The 10,652-nt window shown below is 54.7% G+C and overlaps 5 protein-coding genes across 5 annotated transcripts; all 5 read left to right on the top strand.

The window, feature by feature from the left end:
* Positions 1-118: 118 nt before the first annotated feature.
* On the top strand, positions 119-1,246 carry GNI_161390 (dihydrolipoamide succinyltransferase component of 2-oxoglutarate dehydrogenase; the record flags this gene model as incomplete). The annotated part of the gene is made up of 1 exon (XM_011134759.1): positions 119-1,246. The coding sequence occupies one exon, from the start codon at positions 119-121 to the stop codon at positions 1,244-1,246; it is 1,128 nt and encodes a 375-aa protein (XP_011133061.1).
* A 371-nt stretch (positions 1,247-1,617) lies between these two features.
* GNI_161380 (hypothetical protein) lies at positions 1,618-2,367 on the top strand (the record flags this gene model as incomplete). The annotated part of the gene is made up of 1 exon (XM_011134758.1): positions 1,618-2,367. The coding sequence occupies one exon, from the start codon at positions 1,618-1,620 to the stop codon at positions 2,365-2,367; it is 750 nt and encodes a 249-aa protein (XP_011133060.1).
* A 340-nt stretch (positions 2,368-2,707) lies between these two features.
* GNI_161370 (hypothetical protein) lies at positions 2,708-4,117 on the top strand (the record flags this gene model as incomplete). Its single annotated transcript, XM_011134757.1, has 1 exon — positions 2,708-4,117. One exon carries the CDS (start codon positions 2,708-2,710, stop codon positions 4,115-4,117), a length of 1,410 nt encoding a protein of 469 aa, XP_011133059.1.
* An 834-nt stretch (positions 4,118-4,951) lies between these two features.
* On the top strand, positions 4,952-6,682 carry GNI_161360 (hypothetical protein; the record flags this gene model as incomplete). The annotated part of the gene is made up of 1 exon (XM_011134756.1): positions 4,952-6,682. The coding sequence occupies one exon, from the start codon at positions 4,952-4,954 to the stop codon at positions 6,680-6,682; it is 1,731 nt and encodes a 576-aa protein (XP_011133058.1).
* Positions 6,683-9,837: 3,155 nt separating this feature from the next.
* GNI_161350 (hypothetical protein) lies at positions 9,838-10,389 on the top strand (the record flags this gene model as incomplete). The annotated part of the gene is made up of 1 exon (XM_011134755.1): positions 9,838-10,389. A coding segment is annotated over one exon (552 nt), but the record flags the coding sequence as incomplete, so codon positions are not given.
* Positions 10,390-10,652: the final 263 nt, after the last annotated feature.

The raw sequence follows: 10,652 nt of genomic DNA, 5'->3' as shown, positions 1-10,652 counted from the left end.
CCCCCCCCGAGGTCCCTCCCCGTAATTGGTTGCCGGTTCCGACTTTGATCGATAGGTCTTTTGGTAGGTACCTAAGTTGGCCGCGCGGTGCAAGTCGATAACCGTGGAAATCCCTACGATGGGTGAGTCCATCACGGAGGGTTCGGTGCAAACGTGGAACAAGCGTGTGGGGGACTTTGTCGAGGCGGACGAAGTGGTGGCGGTGATTGATACGGACAAGATTTCGGTGGATGTGAATGCGCCTGTGAGCGGCGTAATTACTGCGGTCAACGCCGCAGAGGGTGACACGGTAGAAGTAGGAGGCCTATTATTCACACTGGACACGGAAGGCAAGAAAGATGTGAAGGCGGAAGGCAAGAAAGATATGAAGGCGGAAGGCAAGAAAGATATGAAGGCAGAAGGCAAGAAAGATATGAAGGCGGAAGGCAAGAAAGAGGGTTGCAAGAAAGCGAAGGCAGAGAACGCATCGGCTCTATCTGCGACTGGGGGGTCGAAATCGGGAAGGGTGGAGAAGCGGGTAGCATTAAGTCGGATGCGGCAGCGAATTGGGGAGCGTTTGAAGAGCGCTCAGACTGAGGGCGTGCTGTTGACGACGTTTCAGGAATTGGATATGAGTGGCGTGATGGCGTTGAGAAAGAAATTGGGTCCCGAAATACAGCGTGTGTATGGTGTGAAATTGGGCTTCATGTCCTTCTTCATTGCGGCGTGTGCGAAAGCATTGGAGGAGTTTCCGGGATTGAATGGTTCATTGGTTGATGGTGGCAAGACGTTGTTGGAGCGTAACTATGTGGACATCTCAGTGGCAGTTGCGACGCCGACGGGTCTGGTGGTGCCTGTAGTGCGAGATGCCCAGGCGAAGAGTTTGGTGGAACTTGAGCGAGATGTACTCGCTCTTGCGACTAAAGCGCGCGCTAATAAACTTACCCTGTCCGAAATGGAAGGCGGAACCTTCACCATCAGCAACGGCGGGGTCTATGGCTCCTGGGTCGGAACACCCATCATTAATCCTCCTCAAGCCGCCATCCTAGGCATGCATGGGATACACCAAAAACCCGTCGTAGACCGCGAAGGCTCTATTGTCGCCCGACCTGTCATGGCCCTTGCACTCACGTACGACCATCGCATCGTCGACGGCAAAGAAGCTGTCACCTTCCTCAAACGAGTCACTGACCTCCTTCAAGACCCCGCTGCTGAACTACTTAAAACCGTCCTACCTTTCCAACCATCCATCCAACTTGCTGCCTAAGGCACACTCAACGGACATACCGACCGGGAGAGGCTACTGGGAGAGGTAGGTTGATTTCGGGAGAGGAACGAGTGTCGAGAATTTTATGCACACTCACCCCAGAACTAACTCTTTAGCAGAAAATCGTTGGGACGGGGATTAAGGGAGCGCGTAAGTGGAGCAAGGGGAGCGCGTAAGTGGAGCAAGGGGAGCGCGTAAGTGGAGCAAGGGGAGCGCGTAAGTGGAGCAAGGGGAGCGCGTAAGTGGAGCATGGCTGATTGGTCGTGCTCACGGCCTCCCGTCCGTCAGTAGCTCGCGGTCAGCAGAGAATCGTCTTGGTCAAGGTTGACCTAACGGACCGCATTTCAAAGTGAAATTTCGGTTGGAAAAAAATGAGGACACCTAAGGCTTCGAATTCCCAGCGGGGAGGGGCGGAACTGTTAGCGGCATTGGTGACAAGTGAGGGACTACGGCCGGAGGTTGGGCAAGAATTGGGGGTACGTTTCTTGACCCTTGCCGTCAACGGAGATGGCTTTGTTTGGGCTCTGGCTTTGGCACCGGAAGAAGATTTGCAGAAGTACGATATTGCATTGGAGGCAACAGCTATGTCTCCTTCCGATCAGTTGAATCCGGACGCGGATTGGCCAGTATGGTGTGACAACCTCTTTGAGGGTGTTACTAGACTGAAGCTTTTCTCTGTGCCTGGACACCCTGCCCAGTACACCAAGGCGGTTATATGCAACAACCTAACTACGTTCTTGAACCAAAAGGAGCCTTTGGATGAGGATATTAGAGAGACGATTTTCTGGGAGCTTTTCGGTCGGGGTGAAGGGGAACAGCACCCACAAGATACAGGCGATGTAAAGTTTCACGTGTTTGCTTCTAGGAAACTTGACTCCGGTGATTCCGAGCTCGTCGGCAAGGTATTAGAGGAATGGGCACCCGTCGTTCGAAGAGCAACCGCCAATTGTGTTACACGCTGGGGGTTAAGATGCTACTCGTACTGTTCAAAGCCGCGGCCGCACATTCGCTGGCCCTTACACACGAACCTCTTTTCGAAGAAACAGGTGGCATGCTTTGCAGCAGCCAGTCTCGTCGTGACGACCTGGGCCTTTATCGACGACTTCGCTTCCAGGCCCTGAACTCGATACCGACCGATCCAGCAAACCGCGGCAGGAGATCGTTAGGGTTAACAACCACCATCACCTATTCGATCCTTCTTTCCCGAAACCTGAAACTCAGACCACCAGGTCAACCACCCGTCAAGCTCGTGCCCACCTTCTTACACCCCTCCCACAACCATACCGACGACAAGGCACTGATAACAAGGCAGTTTTATGGAGGGTTCCGTACAATAGCCCGTGTGTCATGTAGCTATTAGGATATCTGCCAAGTAGGACACCTGTTCTTGGTGTCGGCGCTTGCCAAAATTTGTTGAGTCGCTTATTTTTTATTTTTTCGGTGGACCAAGGAAAGGAAAGGATGCGAACAATAACAAGTTTACAGACGAGTGGCGGAACGGCAGAGATGTTGGCGGTTGTGTTGCAGCCGGATGGTACGAGGCCCGGTATGGAGGGGTGTGTGCCGAGGATGGTCCGCTTTGTTACAAGACCAGATACGGACGAGGGCACATCCTTGAGTTCGGCGGTGTATGCGGCGGCGGTTGCGCCGAAGGCCGTATTTGATGCCTTGAAGGGTAAGAACGAGCCGCATGGCGTTTCGGGAGAGCTCGAAGAGATTCCGTTAAAGGAGCGAAAGGCGTTCGATTGGTTCAACGAGTTCAACCGTCTGAAGTTCTACCTGCCAATGGAGTGGGCAGCGTCCAAGGCGGCGGCCAAGGCGGCGGCCAAGGCGGCGGCGGACGCAGGGGCGGCGGACGCAGGGGCGGCGGACGCAGGGGCGGCGGACGTGGGGACGGCGGACATGGGGACGGCGGACATGGGGACGGCGGACGTGGACGTGGAGGCCGGGGTGGACCAGACCGAGGTGCTGCCACAACCAGAGCCCATTTCCCGAGCAGAAGTGCTTGTGTTTAACGAGTTGATGAGGCGCCTGACCGATATGAAGCTTGATGACACTCAGCCCGAGGCCTGCGGCAGCTTGCTTGACGAAATATTTGGTGCTCAACGAGCTGAGATGATGGAACGAGACAACAGCAATGATGCCGTAACCGTGGAGTATTGCGGCCCGCTGGACAGCGAACAGGTCCGGAACCTCCTGAGTAACTCATCCCGCGAATGGAGGAACCTCTTCCAACAGGATCCCTTCGCTATTTCTAACGATTGCGCTATGCGTTGGAGAATTGGTCTCCTCAGCGGCGCCCTTACCGTCCTCGCTGGGGTCTGGATAACTGGGAAGTATCGCGGCTGGGACAAGACTAAGGCTCCCAGATTGGCGGACAACACCACTCTGGACCGCTCGCTAAACAATCTCACACTGACCACGGCACACGATCAAGCATCGCTAGCCGACAACACGTCTAGCATGCCTGATATTATCATTGGGGCAACCGATCTCTCATCTGTCGAACAAGCATACCAAACGGTGACGGATGCTCTTAGACCGTTATTTGCCAAACGCTCTTCCGCCGTCTCTTCCCCTCTCCCATACACAATGCGTATCGAACGAATAGGTGGTGAACACTCGACGAATGCCACGGTCAGTAACTACCCCTCTGTTGCCATACAGCCTGCGGTCACGCAGTCTTGGGATTTTATTGTTGATACGGATGCGGCTAGCCTCACGCTCAACTCTACTAACCTCAGTGCAACCATGCAGAGTGCAATCTCGCAGAGCACAACCCCGAGACTTGAACGGTCGATCTCAGAAGGAAAGATGGCTGACAACGCGACCAGCTCTGCGACTGGAACTACAAGTGCCGCACCCCTGTAGCCGACTCTACTATGTTGCACGCACCCGGACGCAGTGATTGAACGGACACTTACGGCACTAGGAAACGCAGCCGGTGAGTACATACGTCACAGGGTCTACATGCCCGTTTTTGGGCACAGCTTGGAGCTTTTCTTGGCCGGTATTTTTTTTCAATGACACGGCCGAAAAGAAAAAGCGACTACCCTCATGCGTGTGTTGATATTTTATGGATCTGGACACGTTCGCCAAAAGTCTCTTAAAAGTAAAGCTAAGCTCGGTTGGTTGACGGACATGTAGTTGAACGCTACCAGTGAATTTTTGGGACAAATAATGACCAGCAATAAAACCGACCTGCACCACCACTAGCGACAAGAGCGAGTGCTCACGAGTCGACGGGTGTGTGAGCACCGAACACACGCACCGGGTCGAACACACGCACCGGGTCCCGAACCTCAAGCACTGAGACATAACGAATGACCGACTCAAGAAATGTATTTTCGTGCAAATCAATTCGAAGTGCTTGAGGGAGTCGCTATAGTCACCAGGCATCCTGGATGAGTCGCTGTGGCTGAACAAGCGGCTCTTTGCCGCTATTGGTCTTTACCGCTATTGGTCTTTACCGCTATTGGTCTTTACCGCTATAAAACTTGATAGTTGTCGTTAGGTCTTTTTTTTGGCGAACAGATAGCGGATAAAAGCGAGTGATACGTCGTCATGCGAACAATAGCGAGTCTACAGTCAAGTTGCCCAAAAGCGAGTGAGTTGTTAGCAGTAATACTACGGCCGGATGGCACAAAGCCGGAATTGGACGGATGTGTATCACGAATGGTTTACTTCACCACACATGAAGGCGCTATGGTGTATGCCGTGGCCGCTGCCCCAGAAGGTGTTTTTGAGGCGTTGGAAGGAACGAATGATTCGGATAGTTCCGACGGGTTCGAGTCCATTCCACTGGTGCTGCGCCAGAACTTCGATTGGTTCAAAAGATTCGACCGACTGAAGATCTACCCGCCGGGCGATCGCTTCGACGTTGAAAGCCCCGAGACAATGAACTCTGAGGCAATGACCTCTGAAACAGTCAACTCTGAAACAGTCAACTCTGAAACAGTCAACGCTGAAACAGTCAACGCTGAAACAGTCAACGCTGAAACAGTGACACCAGACACAATGACCCCTGAGACAGGGAACCCCATGATGGCGAACCCGGTGGTGGTGGCGGTAAATCCCGAGGTGCCGCCGGAGACAATCTCGAAGGCGGAAGTGGCTGTGTTTAGCCAACTGATGAGGCGACTGGCTGACCTGGAGCTGGACGCAACTCAGCCTGAGGCCTGCGAGAACATCATTAGCGAAATCTTCGGAAGGCGACGGGCCGAGCAGCTCGCATTAGAAACCGGCGAGGATGAGGTAGCCGTGGTTTATTCCGGCTGCCTAGAACCCGAGGAGATTCGGACCCATCTAAGGTACGCCTCCGCAGAATGGAGACCTTTGTTCCCAGCGAAGCCGGTGGCAAATAGCACCGCTACCGATGGAATTACCGAATACGGACCAAATGAAACGGGCGGAAACATAATCAGTAGAGCCCTCGCAGGCTTCAACCGTCACTGCACCCTGCGATGGCGACTTGCCGGCGTCGGCTGTGCCCTGGGGACGATCTTCTTGGTCGCCACCGCCGTCTCGAAAAACAGCGGAGACAGAACCTCTGCCATTTCCAATGACATGTTGACCACCATAGGCATGAACAACACCACACAAGGCATGGACAATGGAGCCGTTACTTCAGTTGTGACAAAACTCCCTTCACTAGTTAACAGGGCGCCCGATATTATTTCGATGACTGAAACTACCACACATGAAACTCCGTCCACTTTAGGACGGGCCTACCAAGATCTCAACAGGGCAATCAGTTCTCTATTTACAAATGCTACCGACTCTCCTACTTCCTCATTCTCGATGACAGCCGAACATTCGACGGACCCTACAGTCGGTGGTCACGTCACTAATGCCACCGAGCCTGCGACCAGCTCTACCACGCAGAGCACAACACAGCTCGTCACAAACCCGAAAGCAGTGAGCGAATGGGTAGCCTCGCAAGGAACGACGGGTGGTAGCCTCGTCACTAACGCCACAGAGTCTGAGACCGCATACGTCTCCAAGGACACTTCGACTACGGATCCCACGTCCCTCGCGACCCAATCTACTAAGCAGAGCACCACAACAAAGAGCACAACAAAGAGCACAACAAAGAGCACAACACCGCTCAGCACAACTGCTAAGAGCACATCCCCGAAAGCAGTGAGCGAATGGGTAGCCTCGCAAGGAACGACGGGTGGTAGCCTCGTCACTAACGCCACAAAGTCTGAGACCGCATACGTCTCCAAGGACACTTCGACTACGGATCCCACGTTCCTCGCGACCGAATCTACTAAGCAGAGCACCACAACAAAGGGCACAACAAAGAGCACAACTACGAGCACAACACCGCTCAGCACAACTACGAAGAAACCAACCCCGAAAGCGGGGATTAAGCCGTCGATTGCCCACTTCTCGAATGGTATGCAGACTGCTACCAGCCCGCAAAGATCTTGATTGAACGTCCATTTGACCTCTTGATTGAACGTCCATTTGACCTCGTCAGGAACGATAATTCCACACATCTCTAGTGTCACAGGACTAGTGTCACAGGGTCATTCGTGTCACCAGTTTTGACAGAATGATGGAGCCAATTTCACGTGCGTATTGAAAATGCCATTCGTATTTCAGTGCGATTCGTGTCCCTTTTTGCTTGGATTGAACCCGAGAGCTGGGACCTGGAAGCAGGGCTTGGTTGCGAGTGGCTCAGGGGAGTTAGCGTGGTTTTTTTTTGGACTTGGAGTGAGGCTCGGAACGAAATTAAAAGCGCCGTAAGGATGGTGTTGACAACAACGCGAGTGGTCTAAGTGTGGCGGGCCCCGGGGCGGCGGACCTGTGGTCGCTGTCGGCATCACTACGCCGGGTGCTTGGCCGTCCATCAGGATGCTGCGCCATTGACAACTCTGCTCTAAACAATACAAGGCTCGCTAGTTGAAAATGCCACCAGGGCCCCGTCTGTGCTTATGAACGGCCTCTCATGGATGCTAGCTATGGCAACCCGGGCGTCATGGATTAGGAGCGAGTCCGACGTTTCTGCGGGCCACTTCACCGCCGCTTGTACAGCTCGCTCGGCGGCGACAACCTTCGGAAAGCTTCAAGAAGTGACTGCGCCACGACCTCAAGGCCTGGTGGAATGTCTTCGTCTAGTCGTCTTCGTCTAGTCGTCTTCGTCCAGTCGTCTTCGTTCGGTCATCGTCGAATGCCACCACTAGGCTCCAATCCCGGCCCCTGCATTTATATAGGCGGCTGTTGTGATCGGGCGAGACCGGTCGCTGCGGAACGCACCCAGGATGGTTCTTGTCTGCCGACCGTCCCTTAGCCGAAAAGGCGACCGTTTGGTCTGTCGCATCGTCTCTTGTCGCGGTGGGTAATTGGCAGGGTCCACCACACTCAAGCACGACGGCTCAGCCAGCACTGCGGACTGGACATGTGGGTGATGTTGGGGTGCTACAAGGGCGACGACGATGAAGCGAGTATCGATGCGGAGAGGCACGGTTTCGGTTCTACCAGCCGAAGGAAGATGCCAAGCAAGCTGGGTCGCATGAGTTAAACCGTCGAAGCTGCATGTCTAGGGTAGAGGGTCTAACGTTTGATCCGAAGTCGAGAGAGAACTACACGAGGTCAGAGATGCTTTGAGAATAGACCAAGCGTAGGTCCGCTGGTAGGCCCTCCCTCCCCCCCGTATCGCGTGAACACATACGAGAAAGTCAAACGAGGTAACCCAGATTACTTAGAAGGATTTGTTGACAGGCTGGCTGGTCGCACGAAACGACAGTTTTGATCGGCGACGAGAGGTCTGGGCAGTGAGTGAAGAGTTGGTGAGTTGTTGGTCAGAGAGTGACCTCGGGAGCACACCGGGGGTTTTCGAAGGCTTTGCACGGAGCGGACGTACGGAGTGGTTCAGAGTTGCGCGAGTTCTGCTGTGCTCGCACACAACAGATCCCGCACCCCGACAACAGGACTGGCACCGGTGGTGACGTTGATAGGGATGGACGCGAGGCACTCAAATGAGGTGCCTTTGATGTGGCTGGAAGCTGTTGGAGTAGACGCACTTCTGGAGGTGCGTTTCCCGACTTTGCCCACAAGTGATCGGTGCCACAAGTGATCGGTGCCACAAGTGATCGGTGCCACAAGTGATCGGTGCCGCGAGTGATGAACCGCTGCAGGTGTGACGCTGCCTGCGTCATAAAACGATGTCCATTCTGGTGACTTGCATCTGTGGTATGTCAGTGGGCGAGGGCGGCTTTCAGTTGTTATGTCTCGCCCGCCGAAGCTTTTTGTCGGGTGAAGAAAGAGCCAGAAGCCGTAGCAGTGCAAGTTACCAGAATCAACAACGAGGACTCTTCATGCGACGCAGGCAGCACCACGTCAGCAGCGGACCAGTACGACACAACAGTCTGCGGTTGCTCACTCTTCATTTTATTAAAAGCCCTTACCCGGCGGGCGAGGCACGGCGGCTTGCCTACGGACATGAGCGACGTAGAGTTCCACGTCTTTTGTATAAAAATTAGTGCTGTGTGAAACCTTCCCTTCAGCTACTGGATTTGAACCAATGCGGGCAAAGCCCAGTAGATTTCAAGTCCATGATGACCCGATGTTGCTGTGTCGGTCAACATAGCGGTCGAGAGAGACCATCACTACTTTCACATGGCACCCATCAGTGGGCGTCCAATTAGGTGAGTTGTTTTCTTGTCGGAGATGTAGGAAAGTTCAACTTGGCCTACGTGCTTCTAACGTGGTGGCTGTGGCCAAATCTACTATGCAGAGCACATCTTTAAAGGCTATGACGGCGAGGCTCACTTTGCTAGGAACGACAATGGATAATGGGTCGCCTTAGCGGCATGGGTCGCCTTAGCGGCATGGGTCGCCTTAGCGGCATGGGTCGCCTTAGCGGCATGGGTCGAGGCACTGGCTGGATAGAACTTAATTGTACTTGAGGAGACAAAAGGGGACCAGGAAAGCGTGGGCTTGCTGGTCTTTTTAGACGGCGCCAACGCGTCGGATTTCAAAGGCGTGTGTTGCCATGTAGAACAGGCCGAGTGGGACTCGATCCATCCCTTCTACGAACGCCATCGGGTGGACTCTTTCGGTAAGTGTCAGTTCATCATCCCGAGTGGCGCAAGGTTGGGCATGTGAAGGTGGGCGGTGTGGACCTGTTTTGCTGCAGTCAATTGTGCCGTCCTCCGTGAGACTGACCCCAGGTGGTCCTGCTGCGTGCCATCAGCCAGCCCGAGAGATCCCTGAGGGTTCTGTAAACTGACTCACACGTAAAACTTCCTAGCCTAATCTGCCAGTACGCCGATCGGACTTAGATTAACCTGATTTATTTAGATCAACCTGATTTATTTTTTTCCCGTTCAAGAGTGGGAGAGGACCCTGGCCCGTTGGGTGACCTCGACCTCGACCTCGCACCGGACACACCGCAGCGTTACAACCGCAGTTTTTTTGTGCTGCGCTTGCGTAGCACACACATGAGAGTCTTCACGATGATGCGCCACCATGACTGCTCGGACACCATGATGGTGTCTGAGAAGGCCATGATGGCGTCTCGCCTAACGGCGTCTCACAAGCCACAATTTGACAAGCAATTTTACTTTTTACATTGTTAGGAAATGCGTACATTTAAGAGTGAGTCTAGCGGCGTGCCAGGGAGCGAGTTGCTGTCAGTATTGATGGGTCCGGATGGGAGCCAGACGAAGTTGGACGATTGTGTGGCACAGGTAGTTACGATACGCGCGGGTGGCGGCGAGGTGACGGCTTTGGTGTTGGCGCCCGAGACGGCGTTTGAGGTGGAGGTGGAGACAGTCGGCGAGCGAACGCCGTTGACGATGGAGACGACGGTGGTGGAAGGCCGGGATTACGACTGGTTCGAGCACTGGGACCGAATGATGGTGTGGCGCCCGAAGGAGGGGCCCAGTTGCGACGCGCGCGCGGAGGCGGCGCTGCTGAGCACTCTACGGCGCCGGCTGGACCGCGACGGGCCTCGAGACAAGCCCGAGGCTGTGGACGCGCTGTGTCGCGAGATCTTTGGCGAACGCCTGCACGACGTGCACGCCATCCTGAACGGGGTTGGTGAGATGCAGCGTCGAGACCAGGTGGACGACGTCATCGTGGCTGTCACCCGGCCGATAGACCCGTCGGAGTTGGAGGGGCTCTTGGCCCAGGTACCCGAGGACTGGCTGCCGACGCTACTCAGGTCGGTGCGGTGGAAGACTGAGGACTGCAAGACTGAGGGCTGGAACGACGGCGGGGACATGGAGGCCGCACAGGCGAAGACCAGACCTGAAAAGAAGCGCTGTCTGTACACGACCGCGAAGGTCCTGGGTGTGGGCTTGGCCGTCGGCGTCATTGCGAAACTTATTTTGCCGGACACCTGGTGGCCGGCCGCCTTGTCGCAACGGGCGGCGGGGGAAGAAGACTTCGTGCT

Source organism: Gregarina niphandrodes (genome assembly GCF_000223845.1).
Source record: "Gregarina niphandrodes unplaced genomic scaffold scaffold00050, whole genome shotgun sequence".
Lineage (NCBI taxonomy): Eukaryota > Apicomplexa > Conoidasida > Eugregarinorida > Gregarinidae > Gregarina > Gregarina niphandrodes.
Note: the sequence above shows the minus strand (reverse complement) of the source record. Positions and strands in the feature narration are given on the sequence as shown.